The sequence below is a fragment of the Agelaius phoeniceus genome, chromosome 3, assembly GCF_051311805.1.
Source record: "Agelaius phoeniceus isolate bAgePho1 chromosome 3, bAgePho1.hap1, whole genome shotgun sequence".
Taxonomy (NCBI): Eukaryota; Metazoa; Chordata; class Aves; order Passeriformes; family Icteridae; genus Agelaius; species Agelaius phoeniceus.
This window is the reverse complement of record NC_135267.1, coordinates 114,347,257-114,373,984: the sequence shown is the minus strand read 5'-3', so window position 1 is coordinate 114,373,984 and position 26,728 is coordinate 114,347,257. Positions and strand designations below refer to the sequence as shown.

At 44.2% G+C, this 26,728-nt stretch overlaps 2 protein-coding genes across 5 annotated transcripts in view; one reads left to right on the top strand and one right to left on the bottom strand.

Moving 5' to 3' along the window:
* Nucleotides 1–478: 478 nt before the first annotated feature.
* PUS10 (pseudouridine synthase 10) lies at nt 479–24,412 on the top strand. The gene is made up of 17 exons (XM_054628876.2): nt 479–615; nt 1,553–1,858; nt 3,085–3,171; nt 7,289–7,323; nt 7,771–7,882; nt 9,408–9,469; nt 11,944–11,989; nt 14,119–14,183; nt 14,604–14,689; nt 16,719–16,844; nt 17,661–17,717; nt 18,606–18,682; nt 18,761–18,816; nt 18,942–19,059; nt 20,147–20,289; nt 21,488–21,587; nt 21,839–24,412. The coding sequence occupies exons 1-17, from the start codon at nt 490–492 to the stop codon at nt 21,875–21,877; spliced, it is 1,641 nt and encodes a 546-aa protein (XP_054484851.2). The 5' UTR covers nt 479–489; the 3' UTR covers nt 21,878–24,412.
* Nucleotides 24,190–26,728, bottom strand: part of REL (REL proto-oncogene, NF-kB subunit) — a 38,966-nt gene continuing 36,427 nt past the window's right edge. For all 4 annotated transcript variants that reach the window (XM_077176260.1, XM_077176259.1, XM_054628875.2 and 1 more), the window contains one exon: nt 24,190–26,728. In XM_077176260.1, coding sequence (XP_077032375.1) covers nt 26,061–26,728 — 668 coding nt within the window. In that variant the 3' untranslated portion in view covers nt 24,190–26,060.

Here is a 26,728-nt window from a genome sequence, read left to right as displayed (position 1 = left end):
CTTTATTTTATAAATCTTATTTATCTTATAAATCTTATTTATCTTATAAATATTTTTTTTTCTCCCTGTGATTTTAACACACTGATTCTTTAGTCACTGCAATTTTAGGAGGAATTCCCATTTTAAATTTGCCTTAATATGTCTCAGCTCCACCCTCCATCATTCAGTAAAGATTAGCGTGTCATGTACTTTATCCAAGATAAAACTGGGCAAAAGCTCAGCATTTCCTTGTCAGAACTTGAGTTCAGGTTTTCTAGGAAAAACCCAGCAAATACAGAAGCTTTTCCTGCAGCCAGTGATCTTTTTGGGTTGGTCTTCCCCTTCCCTTGTGCCCGTGATTGAAAACAAACATTCATCCCAAGTTTTCTCTAGAGGCCAACAAAAACTCCACTTACTCTAAGCATGGTGCAGCTAAGTCTCAGCTGAGTACTTTGTTTATTCTAAGCCTGTCTTTTTACCTGTGTGTGCTGAATGTTAGGTTCACCCAGCATGTCTCCAGTGGCAGAGAAGGACAGAGCAGTTGTTCAGCTCCTGCTCGACGCTGGCACGTGCCCACGATGTGTTCTGAGGTTCTGCTCTGTGGGGTCACAGCTGCTCTACAGACACCCACTCCAGGTTTGTCCTTTGTGGCCTGAAAGGAAAAGGAGTTATGTAAAACTCTGCTTGTGCCTTTAATGGGGAGGAAATCAGATTTGGTAGGGGGATGCGACTGAAGAATTGCAGGGCAAAGGTTGAGGATAAATCAGAGAAATCCTCCTTAGCTTCTCTAACCCACTCTCTTTATGCTTTCTGTCTGTCTGTCTTGATTGTTTTACCCTTGCTCAAGTTTAGACTCTCCACAATTCATTTTTAACATCTTTCTTCCCCACCTTTTTTCCATTTTTATCAGTTATTTGAGGCCTGTTCGTTCATTGTACCGTGTTTTACCCTTTTGCATCTCTACCTGCTTTTCCTCTGAGTTGCAACAGCACAGTAACTGCTGTCTTCCCTACTGAGATCCTTTTAATGAATCTTTTTTCCTGAACTATGTCTTGTCTCTCATCCTTCCAGGAATCAGAGATGTGCAGGTAATTGTTAATTTTTGAAGGCTTCTCTCCTGATACAAAGTTCTTACTCTGTGTGTTTCATTTCACCCCCACCTGTTTCTGCTCTCTTTTCTTTTTATTGTAGTGGCCAGCTCTGTTCCTGTTGAGTTGAAGGAATTAAATTCTAACATAATCTAAATGACAAGAAGCACTAAATGTCTCTTTTCATGGAATAGTGTTGGGGCAAAGATAAATGTGTTTCTGAAAGCCAGGTCTGGAAAACGTTTTCATTCTTGGATGATAAACAAGTCTATTCAGCAATATTTTCTCTGGAAATTTCTATTCTGAGAGAAATGCAGCTTGAAGCTGTTGAATTGTGTCTTAAAGGTGTTTTTGGGCATAAATTCCTTGTTGTTAATGACATACACTGAGCCTTGCCTGGAACAAACACAATTCCACTGCCCTGTGGAATGGGGGTTGTTAAAGAGGAGCAGACAACCAGGCTGTGTTTCCTCTGTTTGTGCCAGGATCTGCTGAGGGATCTGCAGGAATTTCTGAAGAACAGCCAGGAAAAGGAAGGCACAGTGTGTTTGGATGTGGCTGACCCCCCTTGTAAGAGACTCAGGCTCGAGCACAAGGAGGAAGGTGCTGATGAGCTGAACCACAACGGGGCCATCCCACAGCTCCCCTCAGCTGGGAATGCTGGCAATGCTGGGAATACTGGGAATCCTGCCCTCAGTGGGAATACTGCCCTGGAAAGCTCTGCTGGGAGGGTCTGCAACGTGTGTTTGGGAATTCTCCAGGAGTTCTGTGAGCCTGACTTTGTTAAAAAGGTACATTTGTCACCTTTTGGGGTACTTTTTTGGAGTTTGTGTATGCTGGGGCCTACCAGGATAGCGAACAAATAAACCAGACAACAAACCAAGACATTTGCCTGTTTTGAAGATTTGAAATGTAGATGGCAGAATCCTGCTCCACTCTGCTCCTGGGCAGTGTTTGCACACCCAGCAGTGCAACTGGGAAGTTGCATCTGTGGTGGCACCAAATTTTGCCCAGGCTTTGTCACAGTGGCACTTTTTAAAATAAAAAAAAATAGCAGTGCAGGTGCAGTGGAATGACTGCAGGGAGCAGACTTTCCAAAGAAAAGGACTCACAGCTACGTGGTTACATGGATTTAGGAGATGACCTGAGGTTCAGCTGCTTTCAGGGAAAACCTCTGAGGAACTCTTCACTTTTTATGTGACAGGAAAATGAGGAGTCATCAAGTGCTGCTCTCTGAACCACCAATAACAGCATGAACCTGTCTTTATGGAGTACCACAGGGCAAGAAAATGTTTTGGTGATGCAGCAGATTGTGGATAATAGAGAAGATGTGAGTTAGGAGAGAATATGGGCACAGAGCCTTGCAGATGCCACCTCTGAGCAATTGTACTGCTCATGTGAGCAATATCAGCTAGATATTTCTAGCTGAAATATCATCTAGAAAACTCACACTGGCACCTGAGATATTTAACAGAATATCTCAATTTGGAAAGGATTTGATTTAACAGCAGGAATGTATCAAAAATGGGACTAGACAGAAAGCACAATACATAGTTTCTGTTGCTGCAGAACATAATTGTTTCTTTTTTGTTTCCATGGGCAGGATCTGTATCTTTTTACAGAATCCCCTGCTGAGATTTGTTTCAGAGCTCCTCTCTTCAGTGGCAATGGAAAATCTGACAGCAGTTGTTAAGGCACCACAAAACCTACTTATTTAATACAGAAATTTCCTTATCTGAGATGCTGTTTTCACCTAAAATTTCAATATACAATTGGTCCTGGCCTTGAAAGAATGAGTTTGGTTGTTTCATAGCACCAAGGATACTGGTGATTAGTAACTTTTTTTAACAGGACAGAAAAGCTTGTATTTCAATAAGTTGTTAGTGATTACTCTGCTTTGTGTTTTGGGCATCTCTCTGAGTGTGTGATAACATCAATTCACAGTGATTATTCTAGAGCAAAAATTATCAGCTCAGTCCCATTGCTGTGGTTTCATATTAAACTCCTTCTCTTACAGGTGTGCCAAAAAGTTAATTCTGCCGACTACCAGTTCACCAGTTTTGTATTTTCTGTGTCACTACCCCCACAGCTGTCTGTCAGGGAGGTAAGTAACTCAAATAACAACTTAAATAATTAAATACATATTTAAGAAAGTAACTGTGGAATGTACGATGGTTTGATTTTTAATTGTTATTGTTTAAAAAAACAACCCAGAAGCCCATGCTGGAAGTGAAGTCTGCTCTCCCCTTCCTTCTGGGTGAGCATTATTGTAATTAATAAAGGGCCTGAATCACTTCAGTTTTCAGTTAGCCCAGGAGTTACTCTCCATCTGAAGACCTAAAGGAGTTTGTGAAACCCTCAGGTGCAGATGCCAGCCCTGCTTTGTGGATCTTCTCAGAGCCAGAGCTGCCCAGCTGGTCCCTTTCCAGGGAAAAAGGATAATTGGTAGTGCAAAATGCAAATGAAGGAATTTGAGGATGAACTCTTGAAGTGTTCAGCATTTTAAATGATGGGAAAATACACTTAGTTGTGAGGTATTTTGCAATCTTCCTCTGCTTTCTGATGTAAAATAAAACACAAGTACTGTTCTAAAAGTGATGTAAAAGTGGTGTTTCAAAGGGCAGCACGTAAATCTGTGCAGGAGTGGCTGAGATGTGGTGGAAGCTGCAGTGAACAAGGCAGAAAGAAGAGAGGATGGTGTTGCATTGCTGTGTAGAGCTGTGTGAGGTCTCTGCTCCCACACAGTTTGGTGAATTATCTGCTGCACCTGTGGTGCTGATTTGTGCTCTTAGCTGTGGCATCCTGGGCATGTGCTGCCACTGTCACAGCTGACAAATATTCCACTCCTAAATCCTCTGCAACATCACATTCTCTTCTTCCCATCCTAAACTGAGCATAGTTGGTTTGTTTGCTTTGTCCTTTCTGGCTGGCTGAACTACCCTGATTCCCACTTTGGGCTTTGATGCCTCCAAAAGATGAGGTCTGTCAAAAAGCACTTCCAGGCCAGCTGAGTACTGGGATGCCTGTGATGCTCTGGCAAACCCCAAACTTAGGTCAGGCTTTAGTGAGTTTGAGTCCAGCTTTAGGCCCGGTGTGAGCCGAGGCGATGCAGCAGCTGGTGTTTGCAGGAAGCCTCGGCAGAGGGTGGTGTTGCACTGCACTTCAGCTCAGGGATGGCCTCATCAACTGCCTGCGGCTGGAGCTCCAGCAAAGCGGCAGAGCTGGGGACAGCACGGGAGTCAGAGCTGTTCTGTGGGCCCACACACCAATAGATGGAGTGAAATGAGTGAGTAGGAAGTTCCAAAACTGGGTCTGTTCCCTTTGGAAGCACTTTTGGTTTGGCTAGGAGAAGGTTTGGAGTGAGAAGTTCCTGCTGTCCCTTCTACTCCATCCCTCCTGTCTTATCAAATGCTGAAGCAGCTTTATGTTTGTTCCAGTTGCAGGGGTGAAAAGGGATGATGATGGAAGAACAATTTAAAAAATCATGGAGCTTTATTAACCTCCTTTTTAAGTTTATCACTTAAAAAAAATAGGTGAGAACCTGTTTTACAGCCACAGAAAAGCAGCAACACAGTATGTAAAAATGTCTGAAAATGTCAAAATCAGATATCAGAATATCTCAAGGTGCTTTGTGCTGAAAAGAGGCCGTTTGTTAAATTCTGCTTTTAATTCTTTGACCTGCTGTGTACAAGAACACGTGGAATCCTCTCATCAAAGAGCACCCAAAGGCAGCCTCTCTCCCACTGCCCTCTGGTGTGACACACAGATTTTCTCCATCATCTTTTTTAACAACAAAAAAAAAAAAAAAATCAGAAACTGCCTCTCAGTGTTACCTTCATCCCATTTAATTATGACACTTGTCATCCTGCCAAGTCTAAAATGTACGAGGGGAGCTGGAGAAGAGCAGGACATAAAATCTGCATTTGCATAGTATTTGTGTCTGTGATGCAAGGAAGCAATTGCCTCCTTCCACAAGCAGCAGGTTTGATTGAAATAAATCATAAATACAGGAGTCCCAGGTTTCTGTCAGACAGCTCTATTAGGATGTGAGGTGAGTGGTGCCCTTCAGAAGGGTGGCAGATCAGTCCTGATCCATCATCCTGGTGCCTGCTGCAAGGACATTGATGCAAATAACATCTGTACTCATTACTCCCTGTAGGGCTGCTGGGCCTCATCCTGGAATTCCCCATCTCCGAGCTCTTTGCTGATGCACTGAAGCAATGCTGGGGCTGGGATTGCACCTGGGATTTCAACTGTGCTCCCTCAGACAGCACCAGAATCCCATCCTGCAGCTCCTGATCAATGAGTGCCTTGTGTGCCACAGATGAGTTTGCTGCTGAGCATTGCCCTGCAGGCTTCAGCTCTGTAATGAGCATTTTTCATTTTCAAACCACTTCACAAACATGAAGTAATTAGGAAGGAGAGGGATCTGATCCCCTGCTCCATGTTCAGCTGGGAGAGAGTGCAGGGGTTTGGCTGGCTTGGTGGTTGAATGTGATTTGGAATTTGGGATCTTTTTGGCTTCTGTGCTTGCAGTACCCTCATCTATTGTTTCCCCTTAATTGGAGGGGAAAAGTAATTTCTTTCATTCTCTTGCAACTTGGAAGTCAAGAGAGAGTGGAGATGAAATTTGACCTGTGCTCTCATTTTAGCACAGCTACTCCCATGCAGAAGTTTTGTCTGTTTTGTAGTTTTATCCCAAGAAAACAGGGATGAGGAGTGTGGTGAGCCTCCCCCTGAGTCCCAAACATCCCAAACCTGCACGTGCCCTAAATCAAGGCATGAGAGAGGTTTCTTTGTAAATTGGCATTTGTCAAATGCAGCTTCCTAGGCCCAGTTCTGTGGTTGTCATATCCTGTAGTTCAGAGCTACGTTCAAGGAATTTCAATTGAAGCTATTTTTATTTATGATTTTATCTGGGTTATTATGCAAACAGGATTACAGTATGCTTCAAGTGAAGCAGCCTTACTCATACTGTCTTCAAATGCAGGATAATGAATCACAGTGGATTTGAGCAAACAGCATTTCATCACTACAACTGCATTTGTTTTGTTCGGCAATCGTGGAGCTAACAAAGTTTGTGTCCTCTCTCCACCATCCCTCTGCCCTCTTAATTCCCAGCACTGTTTTTAGGGTTCCCTCATCACTGTTTTTAGGGTTCCCTCATTCATTCTTTTAGGTGCACCAAAGGAAGGACAATAGACTTATTTTGTTGATTGAGTTCCTTATCAGTGTGGAAAAGGGATCTCTGATGTGCTTCCTTCTGATATCCATGTGATCCTGAAGTTTGAGAAGTGTTTTTAAACCTCTTCCTCAGAATTATTTCCTTGACAATGCACAGTGATTCTTTCAGCAGAGTTTGGGGGAGGTTATTCTCTAAGTACATGAAAAATAAAAGGTGGGGAAGAGGTTTAAAAGCCTGCAGCTTACAGACTGAAAACTGTTTCATTGTGATGGATTCAAATCAAACAACTTGATTTTTGGAGTTTGTCTCCAGTGGGGAGGGTGACACAGGCTGAATTAGTTAAGTGTTTTCCTGCCAGTCCTTGTGTATTTTTTGAGTAGAGGAGAACTGAAACTGTTGTTGTTATTCATTGTAGGAAGTTTTGAGGGGAGTTTTTATCTTTTTACTAATTGTTAGTGAACTTGAGCATTTATGCTGAAAGTTCCCTCTGATTTCTAGAATTATTCCTTCTGTTCCTCCCCTTTTCCAAATTTAGCCTATTCACCTAAACTGTGTTGGGTGCAATTCTGTGATTACCAAGTAAGACCAAATATATTTTTAATTCTATTTTTTATAATGGATGATAGCTGAATTTGGGGTTTTATTAATTTATGCCAATCAGCTTTTATATCCCATTCATTTAGACACTTTTTTTTTAATTTTTACATGGGAGATAACTGATGACTTAGAGTCTATTTGTAGTTACAGTATTAATAGCAAGTTTCAAAGTGTTCAATGATGCCTCTTATTTTTTAACCCAGATAGGATTTGATGTGAAGAGCAAAGTGATGTCTTAGAAATAAAAACTCACAGCAATCCCATCTTTCCACTTCTGAAGCAAAAGCTAAATTCCTGATACTTTTTTTTTGGTCAGGAATTATAAAAACACTTCTCCCTTAGCAAAGAGCCTCTCAGATTGTTGGGAGTTCTGAGCCTTAATTTCACTTGCTTTTATTTTTTCCTCTCTTTTTCCCTGGGCATGGCTGGTGACCTGCAGCGTGCTGCTTGGCTGGGGGTGAAGCAGCAGATGAGGTGAGCCATTGCTTTTGCTGTCTGTCTGTCTGTCTGTCTGTCTGTCTGACAAGAGCTCTTCATACAGACACCCTTTCTCTACATGAATGTTGATTTATCGTCCTGTTTACCTGATGCCTACAAAGAATAAGGTGGCAGCTGGGTTTTGTGTGTTTTGTTTGTTTCTTTTTTACCTGGTTTGACCTCACTTGGGCTTTCTTATCTCTTTTGGTCTCTAAGCTCCCAAACAAGTGGTTTGAAATGCATCTCTCCCTTCCTCAGCTTTTCTCTGGGCAGCCTCAGGAAAGACTTTTGGAACTCTGGCATCAGTTTCCTCAGTGCACACACACAAAAAAAAAGAATCCATTTTACTTGGCAGTAGCTGCTTAAGTTCCTCTTGAAATATTGTATGTCATGTATCTATTTTTGACAGACCCCTGTGCAAGTTATTATTTCTTTGTGATTCAGAAATCTGGGCCTTCCCTTGGCCAAGGATGACATTGTTCAGCTGAAGGAAGCTTACAAGTGGATTATTCATCCCCAGCTGGCAGAAGAGTTGGGTGTTCCTGCTGATGGAAAGGTCTTGTATAAATAACAGAACACTTCTGTTTCTTCATTCTTTTTTCATCTGGGGTTGTGTGTGTATATTTATGCACTTATGCACATGGTGGGGAAATAACAATGTATCCTTCTTTCCTTATTAACAGGGAAACAAGATGAGTGCCTCCTAAATTCACCATAGGGAAGTGCAGGGGGGAAGTTCTTTTAAGCAGAGCTCTCCATGTGGGAGTCCTGAGGGGCCCAATGTTCATTTTTGTACACACAGATCTTTGCATCTTCTGAAACCACCACAGGCCTGTGCTAAATCTCTTGTGTGCCATCTCCTTTTGTTAGTGAGACTTTTCCAGTTGTCTCCTTTCCAGGATCCCTGTTTTGCAGAGGCTGAGGAATGCTCCCACATTCCTTCCCTGCTCTGCTGTCACTGCCAGCACTTGTTCAGGATCTGTGGATAAAATAAATGTCTGAAATGTACTGAAAGAGCAAGGACTGATCCTTGTTCACTCTAATGAACACTAGAAATGGGCTTGTTGGGACCTGCAATATCCAAAGTAGGCAGTAGAAATGGTTTGGTTTTTTTTCAAACTGTTTTCAACTTGCAGATTGTCATTAATATCCTTAAAATCTTTCTGCAAGGCACTGACTGAACATGGCAATCAGGTGTTGCCAGATTCAGAAGCACCTTGAATTGTCTTGAAGGTAAATTTTCTGTCACCAGCCATAGCACTGACCCCAGGACTAGATTCACTTAGTCTTCATGTTGATTTCTCAGCTTCCATAATAATTACAGGCTCTGTTTTCCCAGGAGTGCTAATTGAAAGCATCCCTTTTGTCTTAGTGAAGAAAAATCCCCACTCAGTTACTCTGAAGATGATCCAGGAAGATACAAACTTCCCACACACAGAGTTAGCAAAAGCTCCCCCCCACTCAGGCAGGAGCCACTCCAGCCATGCCTGTACCACAAAAGTTGTTTTTTAGTGCCTTTTATCTACAAGGCCCTTGAATATTAGCCAATCTTTTCAATAGCCCTCCTGAGGTGTTCTGCTATCAGAGTAACACGAGTAATGAGTGTTGTTTGCCCAAGGCCAGAGAGGGAATTGGGGCAAGAACTGAGATTGCACTGGAGTTCCTGGGCTAGCTGTCAATCCAGCAGGATGTGTTGCCTTGCTGTGCCCCAAGGCCATGCAGGCACTGCAAAGGAACCCCTGACAAAATTTACAGCGGTGACTCCTGCAGGGTTTTTATCTTTATTGCCCTCCTGGGAGGGCTCTGGGGTGTGTAATAGGCTTTGAGCCTTGGCTGCCTCTGCCTCAGCCTGCACAGGATGGCACCAGGGCAGGTCACTCGTGGCTCTGAGTGCTCTCACGTCATCCTTGGTGACTTCAGAAAGGCAAATGCTGCTCTGGCACACCTTGTAATGTCTTTAAACATAAATGGATGGGCTATGCTCTCTTTTGTCTCTACTGTTTTCCTACAACTGCAGTACGGGTGCTTGAGAATATCCTCCCTTACCTCCTCCTTTTTCTTTTTTCTTTTTTTTAATTTAGAGTTTGTTTGAAGTCAGCGTGGTCTTTGCTCACCCAGAAACAGACGAGGAGTGCCATTTCCTGTAAGTTTTCTACATGTAACAAAAGATCTTTATCTAAATGTTGTGCAATATTGTTGGTTTGATTTGTTACAGAGGACAATATGCAGTGTTTATAAACTATTATAAACTAGAATGTGGCCTGCATCTAGATTTCCTCATATCCATGTGAACTTGGCAGAGCTTGAAGTTAAATCATCTCTGGTTAATTCTGCTAATAAAAAAAAAGCATCTGGAATTCTGATTTGAACTGGAAGGAGCATTCAGATAAGTTCTTCAATTTCAGCCCTCCTCAAAGTCATTCACTGTATAATTTTTTCAAATGTGAACAATGTAATTGCAGGTGGGGGAATCTTTTGAGGTTATACCTAAGTTTTCCTGCTCCTGTAGGACACATGGACAGGAGAAAAGGCTTTGAAGTGAGTTAATCCAGCTTAGCTGGTTGATGAAAACAAACAGAAATTCCCTGGCAACTGCACACAGCCCCTGGCCTGGCCCAGCAGGGCACCTGCTGTACACAAAGAAGCAAAACAGTTCTGTGAATTTAGCTGCCATTTAATCTGATTTCTGAAAATCTAGCTGTAGTATACTCTGGAAAATTAGGGTCACTCTTCCTGTTTGTTGATGCTTCCTGGAAAACCTAAGTTAATTTGCACCTCCTGCAAGTGAAATCTCAGCATGGAAGGGAGCAGAGATGTCTCAGTTAAAATGTGAATTCATTTCTTGAGACTGCAGATTTCTCTTGCAGCCTTCATTTATTTCCTGATTTCTCTTCTGGCAATTCGTGATCTTTGGGTGCTCAATCCACCACCTTCTTGGTTTTCCACAGCTGCATCTTTTGTTAGTCCTGAGGTGGGGGATGAGGGAATGGAAGTTTGGGAAGGAACCAGGTTTAGGAACAGTTATTACCAGTGCTTGCTGAACATCTCTCCTTTCCAGCTTCTTCAAGACTGGGCAAAAGGGGGAGAAAATTGTGGGGCCAAACCACTGTTCTAAATAATGATTGCTGCAATCCTGTAAAGAACTTAAGTGTTTCTGCATCCTGCACCCTTTTATTCTAATTTATTTATTTTTAATTCCTTCCTCTGAAACCTCTTCACTGGTATTTCCTGCTCATCCTTCCATCCTTTTTCTGGCCTTTCAGGAATTTTGCTGTTGAACATGTTATGGTGCCAGTGTTAGTGCTCAAGCAGAGCAGCTGTAGAGGTGAAAGCTGTAAAGAAGTTCCATTCCACTTTCCAATTACTCAGGTTATTCCATGTGACCTGACAATATCCCTGTATTTGCCTCCTCTTTGTAGCACACTTAAACAGCAATTAAGGCTTGAGACACTTTCTGAAGAAGCAGCACATCACCTAATTTAATTACACAGTAGTTCCTGAGGTGCCAAGGCATTCTGCCTGTGTGAGTGGCTGGCTCTGGCACATTCTGAGGCAGTGCTTTGGTTTTCAGGGAAATATGGTGAATTTGGGAATTATCACAGTAGTTTGACAGTCATGGTTTCTGTGGAAGCAAAGAAGGGCTTTGTCTCAACCTGGGGAGTTGCAGGTGTGCTTTTGGACTGGATTTCCACTGCAATTTCTCACCTGTTCTTGCACAGTTGGGTGGAGGTGGGTGTGCTAAAGGACCCATGGTGTGACATGGAAGATTGAATTGGCTCTTGTCAGTTCACATTTAGGGTAAGGTGATACTGAAATTTGGGCAGAGGGAGTTTGCATTGCTTTGGGTCACAGACTGGCCAGGGAAGTTGTTTGTACAGAAACAGCAAAAACTGCTTCCTTAGAGGCTGAGGGAGTTACAGAGGTGTTGAAAAGCACCAGCAAGACATGATAGCTTGGGCTGGAGGTCAGAAATATCTCTGCCTGCATACACAGAAATCCAGAAACCATCTCTGCCTGCATACACAGAAATGCACTAATAGGAACAGCAGCTTCCTCTCCGCTGCTCAGAAAAAGGGTTTGTTTCACTGACTGGGCTTTCACTTTCGTGAAACAGCCAATAGTTTCCTTCCAAACAGGCAAAGCACAGCTCGTGGTGAGCACCTGGGGTTACTTTTTCAGTGGGAAATTGAATTTTCCTCTCCAGAAGGGACAGTTTGAATCTCAGGTTTGTGGTGGGTGTTGTTAAGAGCAGCAAGTACAGATTTCAAGGTGCCAGTGGATCTTGCCTAGAACTTAAAATATTAATCATGACCTTTATTGAGAAGGATTGGAAAGGACTGAAAGCTACATTTGTGTGCTTTTCCATCCCATCTCAAATCTGAGACATGGTGTTGGTCAGAGCAGAGGAGCAGAGCTTTGTCCATGATTTCCCTGGATCAAGTAATGCACATCTTGCACCATTTTTCGGATCAAGGGAATTTAAAAATCTGCTCTGAGCTGAGCTGTGGAAGTGAGACACTGGATGTATGTGTACAAAACCATTTACATGCTGTGCTTGTGAGTCTGTCTGTCTCTTTCTCTGTCAGAGGAGCAGCTAATTTTCATTTCTGTGTTTAGAGCCACAGCCTGCCCAGACTGTTTCAAACCAGCAAAGAACAAACAGGTAAGATCTCAGCATTGTATTTCTGCTCTGGCATTCTGAATTTCACAGCAGTAGCCTACAACTTACCTGGGTTTTCAGTCAGTGCTCAGTGTCTGCTTTTCCTGCATCAAAAAGCTCTCTGGTTTCCAATTGTCTGAAAATAAAGTTGTCTCCTTTATTCACTTCACCATTCTCAGCTTAGGAAAACCAAGAGCTCGATGCTTTTGTTTAGGTTGTTCACTTTCCAGGCTGTCCAAAGGCCATCATTTTAGGAAGGTTCTCTGTAAATACCTCCCTTAAGAGCTAGGAATTTGATTGTCATGCATTAAAAGCAGCATAAAAGATGATCCTCCAGCTCTCTGTGGGTGAAGCAGTTCAGATAAGTCACGTTGTGAAGATGAGACTCAGCAGCCAAAAGGGAGATGATCACACTGCAGTTTCCACGTGCTCTGATCTCAATGAAAGCCAGGATACATGCAGGATGGTTTTATCCTGCCTGCCTCTGGAGGAGGGGGGAAAGAAAAGGGACCTTGCCACTTGCTGCAGACCCTGAGCACACTCACAGCCACTGATGGAAAAGGGGACACACGAGGATGAAAAACCAGTCAGAGGGGAGCTGCTGCAAGTGGGACAGTTGGTGTGATCAGAGGGAGAAAAGTAACTCCTGTCAGAGGCCATTGCAGGGCCTTTGATTCTTTCTGGTGAAGAGTCTGCCAACGTTTGGCAGAGGCAGAGTCTGGCCCAGGAATTCTGCTGACTCTACTCCACCTGACCAATAAGCAGCACTCTTTTTTTGGAGAGTTGTATTGTTATAACTCACTGCTTGCTGCATTGCTGCCCTTGAAAAGGGGGGAAATCCCACATAAGGAGCTAAAGCAGCGGGGCCTGGCTGTTAAATCCACACAGGCAACAAAATGTAGGGGAATCTAAAGAAAAATACCAGCTCTGAAGAGCTGTCAGAGGTTTGTCCTCACAAAGAAGCTGGGCTTCAAGGGCTGTGTTAATCAGAGAAGTGGTGTAAAAACTGGCTTCTGAGGGAAAATGTCTGTGCTGTCTGTGTAGATAGTCATTTAAACCTGCTGCTGCTTTCAGGGCTTTCCTGCTCCTCTGAAGGGAAATGCTATTATCTCTGATTTATGCTTGGAAGGAGAAAGAGCAGCTTTCCTGAAGACACCCAGGAACTCTCCAGAGCCGAGACTTGAATTGTCCCAAACAGTGACCATGGGGATTTTTGTTTGTTTGTTTTCCTAAGTCCCTAATCCAGTTTGCAAAAAAGACACCATTTAATAAAAACACATTCAGCAGAGAGCCCTCAGGGCAGTCCCAGGGCTGGAGCACATGCCTGGGAGGGGAGGCTGAGGAACCTGGACTTCTTCAAGGTTCTTGTGAAGGCTTTGGGGAGGATCCATTGAGTCTCCTCCTGGTGCCAAAGAGATTCCTGAGAGCAGGGAGCCAGGCTGATCTCACAGAGCATGGTGGAGGGAGGAGGCACAGCAGGAACAGAAATGAGAAGTTCAGAGGAGACACAAGAAAAAACATTTCACCTTGAGGAGCCTCAGAGTGGAGCAGGCTCCATCCCAGGTGGATTTCAAGACCTGACCTTGCTTGCTTAGAAGGTTCATTTAGAGACCTTCTCCTGAGCAGGATTTCACCTCAGCTGTCACAACACTTGTTCTGCTGTCCCAGGAATGTAAATTCCCCCTGGAGTTAGCCCAGCAGCAGCTGGCTGTGCCCAGAGCCTGGCACTCTGCTCCTGCTGCACTGGCATTGCTGCTTTGCTGCACCTTGGGGAGCTGCAGGAGGGAGTGCCCAGCCCCACTGCTCAGAGCCCTCAGCTCTGAAAATCAATCCAGTTTTGAGCTTCAGAAACGGATTCCTGCTCAACAGGCTTATCTTCAGCAGAACTACCTGCTGCTGTCACATCAAAGCTGGGCTTGGGTGCATTTAGCTCCTGAAAAAGAAGCTGCTTTGGGTTTCTGTTCATGGATTTGGGATTCTGGTTTTAAACTGTTTTGGAAATTTGGACCTGGGCTCCCAAGTGAGCAGTGACAGAACTGCACAGTGTAAGTTTCAGTGCTTTTTTCTTCCTGGGCCATATCCTTTCCTTGCTTTTCTTAGTTCTTGACTCATTTTTTTCTTTCACTGTGCAGTCTGTTTTCACCAGAATGGCAGTTATAAAAGCCCTGGAGAGGATAAAAGAAGAGGATTTTCTCAAGTAAGTAAATACTGAAACTATTTCTCAGTATTGTGCTTTAATATAGAATTAGGGAGGGGAGGAAAATATCCAGTGGGTATGTACTGGTAGGGTGGCTTTAAAAGAACTTTTGATTGTTTAAATTCTGTTGGTTTACTGCTTAAAACATGTTTTCTTTCTGGCAATAGAAAATCACTCCTTTTAATTAAAAGGACGATTTTGAACTTTAGAGTTTGTAAGGTAGGCTTCCCTTTACAAGAAATATTCCCATATTTCCAAAATGTTAGGAGTTGAGTTTCAAGAAAACACCAAGTGCTGTTAATATGGTAAAAAATCACACACAGTGGGAAGCCAAAATAGGCACTTTTTACTGCTCTGGTGATGCTCCATCATGTTCTGGTAGTGATGATGCTTTATTCTGTTTTTTTCTTTGTAATACAGGCATTTTCCATGTCCCCCAAGCTCACCAAAGAACCTCTGTGATGCTCTGGAAATCCAGTGCAATAATGGTGCAGTTTTTGTGGCTGGTAAATTGATCCATTTCTTTGCTGCTGTCTTGTCTTGAAGAGAACTTTGTAACACTGCCTTGAGGATTCTTGCTGTTTGTTAATTCCTGTAATGAAGTGTAAGGAGCAAAGAAACAAACCCAGCTCTGTCCAGGAGTGCTTTGAAAGGGGAAGAAATTATATTTGAGCTCTGCTGAAGATATTATTTTGTCAAAAGTTAAAAAATTACAGATCCCCTCAGAATAATGGTTTGAGAAAGGCACCTCCACACAGAAGCTCCCAGCAGTGCTGTTCCCTTCCTTGGGTTTGGATTTGGATTCAGAGGTTTTCACCATCTGGATTTCTCTGCTTATTATCCCATCCAAAGCTGCAGATCTTGGTGGGATTTTTAAAGGTTTGGGTGAGACAGGCAGTGCAGCAACAGCTCAGGCAGTGCAACATCCCTGAGTTGAGATGATTGAACTTTTTTATCATCTGCCTGCCAGAGTGTCTGCCACTCTCCTAGTCCTTTGTAGGAACAGCTTATTTAAATACATGCAAACTGATTATTGCTAAAAAGAACCCAGCCTTTAATTTAAATCCAACATACTGTGATGATAAATATCCTGAATATAAAGAAATGGAAAATGAAAAAGTGTGAAAGTGAATGGCAGGGTGGTTGATGTTCTACATAAACCATTCCTTATTTTTAATTACTGATTAGACAGTTAGATGTACACTTTTTTGAATCCAAGATATCCAGTTCCTTTTAGGCTTTTCCAAATACGCTGCTTTATTTTAAGTTGGTTTATTGGGTAGTTTTTTTCAGAATTCAACAGTATGAAGAGCAAAACAGAGGGTTTGCTTTCTGCCTGTCATTTAATACTGGTCTTTATTTATAGTCTATCTTTTGCTCCAATAAACAATCCAGGCAGGTGTTTAATTTTTGAAGAACTAAATCCAGAATAGAATTTATTGAGTACAGTCCAGATATTTTGCTTTTTATAAATTAGATGGGATCTTAATTTGTAAGCACAACATTGTCCTCTTGACCTTACCTTTAGTGTTTACACCCCAGCCTTTTTTAAGGATAATGGGGCTGTCAAACCAAGAAACACCTTCTGTTTTTTTAGACCTACTCTTGTTCAGATCAAAAGTTAAAATTATTAGAATGGGGAGCTGAGAGAAAAAAAAAATGGCCAACCTAATTCTCCTTTTTCTGTTTTATGGAAAGAGAATTTAGCAGCGTGAGGCTGCTATACCTGAATGATGAGTCACCCTACTTTCATTATTTACCCCAGTGAAACTGTGTTACTCAGTTTCCCCATTTGTTTGTGTGGCTTTTTCTGCAGCTCAAACTGCAAAAGGAAACATTGTTCGAGATAGGAAAATATGATAGGAAACCAAACCCCTGAGATGTCAGAGGCCCAAAGCAATGCAAGAGCTACTCTGAGTTCCTTTGCTTTTCTATTTGCAAAGTTTCAGGTTGAAAGCAGTTTAAGCTCCTTGGCCTTTATGAATTATTTCCTTGCTTTGGGAATCTTTTCAGTCCTTGTCAAACCTGTCCACAGAAAAGCTCATATTGGTCATCCATGTCAGGCTTGTTCTTGTGTTCTAGAGGTGCCACCAAAGCATCACTGGGACCACCCAAAGATGCCAATCTCTACATGGCACCTTCCCAAGACTCCTGCCATTCCTCCTCATTTATTATGGGGACTTTTCACTCCTTGCATGCTGTTCCTTGTAGTGAGCCAAAGCATTTTAGTTTGGGTTTCTTTTCTTAAGCCTTGAGGCAATGGCAGAACTGGCTTGGAGCCTGGGTTATTTCACACAGGATGGTGGTTCCTGTAGGCAGGGCTGCAGCCAAGTCCACTCTCAGTGTCCATCCTGGTTACTGCCCCTTCCCTGGACACAGCCATGTGTGACCCACAGTGCTGGTGTCATGCTCCTGCCATAAAACAATCTGGAGCTGTCAAAAAAAGCTCCCATGGAAGTGAAATGTGCTGGGCAAGAGTGCAGCTTTCACTCATGGCTGTGGAATGGTTAGAAGTACCATGGTTGTCTTTTACAGGAAGATACAACAAATACTCCAGGAATTTACCTCAGACTCCCTGGATTATTGATGGGGAGAGGAAGCTGGAGTCTTCAGTGGAAGAATTGATTTCAGAGCATCTGATGGCACAATTCAAGGCAGACAGTAAGTCTTCAGGAGATCTCCTACCATACGTATTTTTCATCACTACTAGAAGATTTTTTTTCTTGGTAGCTACCCACTTAATATGGGAGTATAATGGAAAAAAAAATTGATGTCTCTTTATCCCTCTTGTTTCCTTCCAAGTTAAAGCTTGTAAACTTTATTTAGCTGTGATCTGGGAGTAATTAGATCCTTTTATCCTGCTAAAGTAGCTCCTCAGTGGATCCGATGATGCAGATGTGTTGGTTTCATGTGGCAGTGTTTTTGCTCAACCAAACTTCTCAACAGTTGGTAATTCATAGAATGACTTGTACCAAGAAGGATTTTGCCACAGGTAAAAATTTATGGGCTCTGCCTGGCTTTTGAGCTCCTCATGTTTCTGACCATTTCTTTTCCTCAGTGCATAAAGTCCCACAAGCTAAATGCTCATCCAGGGATTGTCCAGATGAAAACATCACTGCCCATCATTTGTCATCTGACAAATGTGGAATTACAGACATAGAAGGTCCAAGGAAAAACTGCATTAAAATAGTAGTTTGGAAAAAACCCTGCTACCTCCCCCTCTTCTCCTCCCAGTGGATAAATTAGTCTGGTTGTAGCAGTCTCATTCAGGCCAAGGAATTGGGAGAGCTCTTTAAGAAACTTGGGAATAAATAGGAATTCCCACAGTTTGTGAAGTGCAGGCTCCTGTTTACAAAGTAGATTTGAAGTAGATTTTGCAAACAAGTTTAGAAAGAAAGTATTTCACCTTTCAAAAGCTGTAGAGAGAATCACAAATGTAAAATAAAAGCTCACCTGCCTTGTTTAAATCTGTTACAGGCTTTAATTTTAGTTCCTCTGGAAGAGAAGATGTGGATGTAAGGACACTAGGCAATGGTAAGGCTTGGGAAACCCCTTGTGAATCACAGAGATGGAATGGGTGTGTAGAGCTCCTCTGACAGATCCTGCTGAATGCCAAGTATGTGACCAGGCATGCTTTGGAATTTTATCTCAGAAGTTATTCCCAAAGTCCAACAGCTTCATAAAACCAGCTTGAAACAGGAGCCCTTTCTCAGTGGCCTTGGCTGCATGGGAAGGCATAGTTAGTTAAAAGTATTTTATTTTATTCACTCCCTACTTTTAAGCCATTTATGTCAGACTGACTCCTCTCTTGTTTTCTGCTGGATCCTTCAAATTCCCTCACTGCAACTGCATGAGGGAATTGTTTTCTTTTTGAACCTGAGTCCTTTCTAAAGGTCAGCTGCTTTCCAACACACTGGAGCTGCTGTAGCCAAGGGAGGAGGGAAAGAAGAAGTAAAAATGAACAGTTCTGTGTGTCAGTAGCTGTCTGATCTGTAGTGTGATTCTTGGCATGGCTTGTGCTGGGGATTGTCCTGGCCCTGAGCACAGAGTTACAACTCTGGCAACAGATGTTGAGCTGAGGGAGTGGGATTTAACATTGCTGTGCACCTGGGCATTGCTGTAGGTGACAGAAAATAAGCTAATTAGCTTTTTTTCTTATTTTATTTTTTAATTAGCACAGACTTGTACAAGATGTCTTCTGGGAAGTCATAATTTGCACTTATTGCTGATACTGGGGTTTAGTAGCCAAAAAAAAACTCCCTTGCTTCTTCCCTTGCATCCGATGCTCCATCCCTCAGCCTGCCAGTCCCGTCCCTGTTTGTGTAGCAGCAGACAGTGTTCACACCTTGCAGCCTTGCTGTGTAAATGCAGCATTCATTTTGAACAAGATGTTTTTGTGTTTTGTTTCGGTGCCGCTGCCAGGAAGGCCCTTTGCGATGGAGCTGGTGAATCCCCGCAGGATCCGTTTCAGCGCCGAGGAGATGAAGAGGCTGCAGCAGGTGAATCACGTGTGCAGCACGTGCTGCCTCTCCAGCCCAGCAGCTCTGCTAACTGAGTGCTTTCTTTAAATATCACAGGCAATTAATGACTCTTCAGACAAAATACAGGTTCGAGATTTGCAGCTTGTCACCAGGTCAGTGTTTATGGTCGCCGGGCGAGGGATTTCAAAGCGGCGCTCGGGGAGTTGGGAAGTGCTCCTGCTCACAGCCTTGTGTAATTATGCTTCTGTTAAGTGAGTAATTAATTTCTTTTGTTTAGAGAGGCAATTGGTCGTATGAAGGAAGGTGAGGAGGAGAAGACAAAGACCTACAGTGCCTTGATCTGGACAGACAAAGCGATACAGAGAGAGGACATCGCGTTTCTCGATGATATCAAGGTAGGAGGAGCTTTTGTTGCTCATTTAAATAGTACCTGTCCTGGTGCCTAGGGGAGGGTTAAATACAGGCCATCCATGGGCCTACCTCTTGCTCTGTGCTTGGTTTTTGTTTTGGTTTTGTTTTCTATAATCAGGGTTTCTCTTGCTATAGGGACTTCCATACCACCCTTCCTTCACCAGTCACTCCAACAGGACACAGGGGTTGGCTGTCAGCAGAGACCACAAATCCTTGTGTAATGTTCACCTTCCAGGAGACCAAATTCTGGGAGAGGAGGAAATCTCCACCCCTTTGTTACCTTAATAGTGTCCTGTGTGAGTGAAAGGAGCAGAAAAATTCTTTTGTTCTGCTCCAAAGCCATGCTCCCACAGCTGCAGCGCTCTGGAGGTGGAAATGTCTATGTCAGAGTGCAAAGGGGCCTCAGGAAGGCTCAGCATATGCAGGAACGAGAACTTTCTCCAGATGTTGGCCTGATGGAGAAGTGGGTTCAGTTTTTGGTGTGTTGCACCATTTCCTATAGGAGCTGCCCATGAGCTCATTCTCAAAGCCATTGCAGCTCAGGCAGGCAACTGCTGGGAAGTCCTTCCTTTAGCTTCCCTTGCTCCTGACAAGTTGCCTTTCACACTGCTGCCTCTCCTTTGGGAAAGGGAGTTGGGAATGAACTTCTGAAAAGACTCTTCTGAGATCTAATTTCATTTAAGGTTTTCCCCCCTCACTTTTATTTCTAGGGGGTTGGCTGTAGTTTAGACAAAGCATTTTGTGGGTGAGATTTATTTTTTTCTTCTGATTGCCCTGAGGCTCTGAGCGAGCTGCTAAATCCTGGAGTCATTCCAGCAAAGGGCTATGGAGATTTCAAGGTTATTCCTCTGTATTTGTGATTCCATTAGTTTGTGTTCATGCGAGGCCTCTGAGAGGGCTGTCCTTTTTCCTTTGATAAACTTGGAAAAAACCAGTCTTGCCTCGAGATAACTCAACTGCCAGAACACAGGATAAAAGAGATGGGACCAGTCAACACCACACACAGTTCCTACGATCCAGGCAGCCTTTGCACACTTCCTCCCTCATGGTTTTGGTCCCTCCTTGCACCAGGAGCTGAGGCTGGAGCAGAAGACGCCGCTGCGGGTGCTGCACCGGCGGCCGCTGGCCGTGCGCTGCCGGCTCATCCACAGCATGAGGAGCGAGTACATCGACCAGCACCACTTCCGCCTGCACCTCAGGACACAGGCAGGAACGTATCCTTGGCACCTGGAGCCTGCCAGAGAGGGGCCAGGCAGCTCCTGGGGGCACTGACTGGCATAAGGGAGTGGGACTGACGGGGGTAGGATGGTGGGGATGGATGGAGACGAGAGATCTCTGCAGCCAGGTCGTGGAACTTGGGGTTTATTGCACAGGGCCTGGGTGCAGGGCCCTGCTGGGAGCTGCCAAACACAGCTCAGGCCCCAGAGAAGTTAAGAGAGAGGTAAAGAGAAAGAAGGCAAGAGCATGGTAAAGAGGATGAGAGAGTAAAAGAGAGGATAAGAGAGCGAAGTTCTCGTTACAATACAATAAATCTTCTGTGTTGAATATTCTGATTCTCACTAACCAGTCTAGTACAAGATACAAATCCTATAGCATTTACATACAGCCTATAAGAATCACTACATTACCACACTGTGTTACATTTTAAACCCTAAAAACTCCTCTTCTGCCAAGCTGGTAGGGTCTGCTCTGGTAGGGTCTGCTCTGACCCTTGGGGCTGTCTGCAAGCAGAGGGTGTTGTTCCATCAAAAGGGGATCACCTTCAGCTGGCCACACCATTGTTTCCCAGTTGTTCAGTAACTGAGGATCTCAAAGCTTGCTTTCATTTCAATCTCACTTATAGTTTCCATATTCTCAAAATCTTTTGCCAGACAATCATATTTATAAGGCTTTCCTGTTCCATCTTCCCCAACATAAGGGGAAATTCCCTGCTCGGATGGCTGCAGTGTTTTGAAACCCTGGTCTCCCACAGTGGTGTCTCTGCACAATATTTGCTTTTAGGTCACAATTTCACATTGGAGTTTTCATTAAGTATGTGACAGATATAAAATTGTGCTGGTTAAAATACACTTCAGCTTTTTCTAATTTAACTGAAAATTTTTCGCCTCCAAAAATGACCTTTTCCACAGTATTTCATGCACTTCAGTGCAGACTGGAGATCACAACTATTTACAAGTCACACTTTTGTCCTAAAGTCACTACTCAGTTTGGAATGAAACAAAATAAAGGTCAGCAGTGCAGTTTTTGGCACCAGAGTCAGAAGCCAGGAATTAGGTGCTCTCCTAAAGAAAGGTATGGGCTCAACAGGATATTAACTAAGAAATTACTTAGGAGTAGAAAAACCACTTTTTTTTCCCCCCCTTTTGATTTCTTTGGTGTGGAATGCACCTCTCCTTAGCCAGAGTTTTCCAGCTACATTAAAGAGTTTGTGCACGGAGACTTTGGGAGAACAAAGCCCAACATTGGGTCCCTTCTGAACAGAACTGCTGACATTCTGGAGCTGGATGTAGAGGTGAGTTGGTTGCTGTTTGTCTTTCCTGGAAATTACTAAGGGAGTTGCCCTGGTGAGATGCTTTCCATGGAATTGCTCTAAGTGGATCGACATTCCTTACCACAGGATACATTTCCTACTGCTACTCCCCTTTGTAAATGCAGCCCAGCAGAGAGTGGTGCTGCCAGGTAGTAGCAAAAGGAGTTGTGATTCTCTTGGTATCTGTAAAATACCAACTCTGCTGCCTTTTTTCCCCCCCTCTGCTGTTCTAGTCTGTTGATGTTGACTGGCCTCCAGCCCTGGCTGATTAACCCCTGGAGCTGGGATGAGGAAGCAGCAGCTCCCTGGCAGCAGCTGGTGACCAGACACTGTGCAGGATCTGTCACAGCCTGGGTGCCAAGGGTGTCCCTGGAACATTGGGATCATGTTGATCTGCCAGAGGATGATACCCTTGGGCACCACTTTACACACTCAGGACCAGGTAGTGTTGGTTCAGTCTCTAGCCTTACTTTTATTTCTTCTGTACATAAAAAGATTTTGGGGAGCCAATGTCTATAACCCTCCATCAAGCCAGGTTTGATTTTAAATTTTTTTTCTATTAGATACTACAGCTTTCCTTGTGTGGATGCAGGTAACACTGAGTTACCTGAAACCCACTCCCAACTTTTCCTGAGACACTGCCTTTGTTTTGGTCAGTGGCAGTAGAGATAAGCAGATTTGTCTCTCAGATTGCTTTTCAAAGGGGAAAAAAAACCATTTTCTGAGGAAAACTTTGCACTTAAAACCAAGTTTTTCTCATTTAAAAACATTGGGGATGCTTCCTAGAAACAAGAGTTGAGGCCTCCTCAGCCCTTTTGAGGAGTAGGAATTCCCCAGTGAGTCACAATGTACAAAAAGACTGTGAACTCCTGACAGTGGTGGGTGATGGGAATCTAAAGAAAAACAGGAACAAAACAGGAACACCGAGAATGTCAACGAGCAGGCAGAAACAGGAGCTACCACAGGGTGCTGGTATCGAGAGAGAGAGATAAAAACCTCTGATTTAGCAGCATAATAAATTTTTTCTTGTGCCTCACTTTGGATGGATGCCTGGAAGAGTTGAATACAGCCTAGGAACTGGAATAGGGAAGATCTGAGGTTTTCTTTGGTTATTTTAAATGTTTCCTACTAAGCACCACCAAGGTCTTTAGGAAGTCATTTTCTATACCAGTATCATGTTAATCCATTAGGGAGGTGCTTCCCTGAAGTACAGAAGAGTTAAACTATCAATAAGAAATTAAGGTTTGGAATCTCAGAGCTCTTTGTTAACATTTTGGGGCTAAAGAGGGTAACATTTGCCAAGACAAGTTACCCTCCACTGTCTGGGGACAGGGAGGATGACTGGGATGTCTTCCCTTGAATTCAGTGATGCACAACAGCTCCATCACAGCTTGAGCTGGAGGCTCTAAAAGTGTTAATAAATACATTTTTAAGGAGCTTCTTTAAGGCTCTGCCTGTGCTGGGCTCTCAACTTGTGTCTGTAACATAAGTAATTCAGAAGCTCCTGTTTTTCTAACACAGAAATTTGATTCAGACAGAAATACTATTTTTGGTTTTAATATTAAAGCTCTTATGAGCAACACATTCCATGAGTAGTTCTCAGATAATAATCTGCAGCCAGGAAGGAAATGTCATTAATGATGGAAAACTAAACAAAGTGAATTCAGAAAACAAAAGGGAATTTCATATCTGCATGATTTCTTGAAACTCACAGTGAGCTAAAATACAATTTATAAATTCCATAATCTACAAGGGAAAGAAAAACTGTAAACAAGACTGTGCTCTCTGGACACAACAGGCATGGGAAGAGCTGCTCCAAGGGGCAATGGAGCCAGAGAGGGGAGAGGGAAAGGGCTGCCAAGGACACACAAGGCTCTTCCCTGTGCAGCTCCTGCCTCACCTGGGGATCCCAGGCAGAATCCAGGATAAGGATTGGACTGGATCCAGCTCAGGGTGCTGGGTCTGAGCTCTTCTCTGGGCAAGGCAGAGAGCTCCTCCCAAAACTCCCAGGCTGTTTATTTTTGTGGGAAATCTGAAGTATCCAAATGGGAGGGTGGAAGCTGATATGCAAATATCCCTGAGCTCTCAAGGCAGCTCCTGGGCACCAATCACGGGCAAAAATGAAACTGAGAAATGTAAACTGGGGCTCTGAACTTGGTTTCCAGTCCAGTTTTGTAACCATCACATACTGAATATTGCAGCAATAACATTCATGTTGCACTTGGGCCTTCAGCTGATTTTTAGGAGTATTTTTGTGAGTGCTCAAACTGGGTGTTTGGTGAGAGCCAGATTTCATCTTGGATTTCCCCAGCTGGACACCTCTAATGCCTCCCCCCTGCATTTTGGTTTTGCATCAGCTCAGCCAAAAGCATCTGTGCCCTAAAACCCAACAGCTCTGCCACAAAACCTGCTCAGGCAGATCAGCCCTCACGTGCTTGAGGTTTTATAGGGGCCACCAGCAACAGAGAGCAGAAAATACCCCAAAAAACCTAGGATAAGCAACCAAGAACCTACCTTGTCCCTTTTCCCTGCCTTCCCGTGGTGAGGGACGTCACGAAGCCGAGGAGGCTGCAGAAGCTGAGCACTTGGTATAACCAGTTTTTTTAATTACCAAACCAACTCGTTTACAAAGGAAAACAGAACTTGGAAAATATTTAATTATACGGTAAAAACAAATTGTACTACAAAGAGCTTTATAAAGTGAGCAAAGGGTTTTCTGAAGTGAGCAAAATGTTTACATTTAATATAGTTAAAACTGAGAACTTCAAAAAAAAAGAAGAACTGAATAAACAACACAATTCAAACTTTCTGTGTATTTCTTTGGCCTTTCTATTGCTTAGGAGTGTGGAGGAGAGGTGCAGAAGTGAGGAAAAACTGCTTTGCAACAGTTTTCAGTTTGTTGTGCACCTGGAATCAGGGGAAGCAGTTTCCAAAGCTCACCTGACTGATGGAATTCCAGCAGCAACACTGGAGTGCTCCCAATGCAATGGATTCCTGCAGGGAAGGCATCCCTGCTTTCCTGAAAGCCACAGAGGGGTTCTAGAGCACCTTTCCTTGTGTACAACTCTGCATCTCAAGTGGCTTGTTTGATTTGGGGGGTGGGTTGAGGACAAGTTGTTGCTTTTTTTTGTTGTTGTGCCCATAGTGCAATTTTACATCACCAAAAGGTGACAACGGGGACCTTACCTGCCCTAAAGAGCAGCTGTGTCCCTTAGAAATACTCAGACATTTCCCTGTGTTGCTTCTTAAAAAAATAACAGCATAATAAAGTTGCCAAGGCCAGAGTGTCTTACCCAGCCAGGTACCTCCAGCTGGAGGTGTCAGGAACAGCTCCTGCTCAGGCTAAGAGCGAAGACTGGGAATCAAGTGGGTGGGAAGAACTTCTGGTTCCTGATACAGAGGACAGAGGAGTGGTTTTAATTAGTACAGACTGAAATGGCTTTAAAAGTTGTTAATAGAGGTGAGGCTGCACCAAGGCAGCCTCTGGCTTTGCCCTCCTGGGAGGGGGTGGTGCTGGGGAGGCAGGATCTGGGCCTTCTTTGAAGCAGTCACTTGCATAGCAGGAAACTGCCAGGATACCTGAGGAAAGAGTAAGTGGATACTTTGGCTCCAGAGATTCCTGCCTTTCCAAATCTCACTCACGTGGCAGCTACACACACACACACAAGCTGCAGAGCAATATCAGCTTCATTCCTAAAGCTACAGGGGCATGGCTTGTGAAATTGTGCAGTCTGGCTGAGCGCAGACAAGTCCTCACTTTCTGTTCCTTGTCTTGTGCAGTGATTTCCTTTACAACAGAGCTGGACTATTTAAAAACTCAAACCTTCCGGTCTTTTTAAATATATCTAACAATGACATAGTCATTAAAAAAAATTTACGAGTAAATTTGCCTTCAAAGCAAACGGAGTGTGGTGACAGTGTGGAAAATCAATACATGTTCTCATTTTAGGAGAAGGATATTTATAGAAAGGGGGTTAAAAACCCAAATCTTTCAAGTAAGTTGAGCAGAACTCAGGTGCCATTCATTAGACAAGACTGAATGAGAGTGCTCACGTGCAGGGTTTTTTTCCTAATTTCTGTACTATCAAAATTTAAATTTGATTTCTATAGCAAAAATGGCTATTTCAAAACAACTCCAACCCTGTGAAGTACTCGAAATTTTAACCCTTCTGAAGATGCCAGCTTTTACAGTCCCCAAAGGTAAGGAAGCTTTAAGTGTTAACAGTTCCCACTTCCAAAAATACGTCTACAAGATACTTTAAGGTACAGAAACCCCAAACCCTACTCCCACCCCCCTCTTTAGGGGCACCACTGTGGGCTGCAATAAATAACCTTTAAGTTATGTCCTGAAACTTGCACAGCAACATTCTGAAAGACAAAGCAGGGACTCCAGAAGGGTAAATGACTCCTCTCCACGCAGAGGCACCCGGGGAGCTTTACGCAGCCGGCGCAGGCTCACGGGTGATAGCTCTGCAAAATGTTATCGAAGGGGAAGGACTGGTAGAGATCCTCGGTGTGGACACCGTCGGTGTCGTAGAAGTGCCCGTCGGCCAGGCCGCCCTGCTGGCCCAGCCGGGGCTCGCCCAGCCCCTCCGCGTCCATGAAGCCGTAGGCGGGCTCGGCCAGGCCGGGCTGCGCTGAGGGGAAGGCGGCGCCGCCCGGCCCGGCCGGGGGCAGCTGGAGCTGGGGCTGCTGCCGCTGGCTGCCCGTGGCCAGCACGGCGCTGAAGCGCTCCAGGCTCAGGCTGCCGCAGCTCAGGTCCTCCGTGTCCATGGCCAGCGAGGCGCCGCCGCCGGGGAGGCTCTGCTGCAGCTCGGGGCCCGGCAGCACCGCGGCGCCCATCCCGTTGGTGCTGCCGAAGGTCCGGAAGAAGCTCGAGTCCTTCTCGTCGGGCCAGGCCAGGGCGCCGTCGGGGAAGGCCGGCAGGGAGGCGCTGCCCTGGGGCTCGGTGTTGAAGCTGCTGCTGTGCGGGAGGGAGCCCAGCGCCCAGAACGGGGTGTTCAGCAAGTCCTGCTTGCTCGGCCCCGCCGGAGGCTGCGAGCAGCTCGGGTACAGCTGGCTCGGGGTGGACAGGGCTCCCAACCCCGAGGACATCATCAGCGTGGAGGGAAACACGTTGGGTT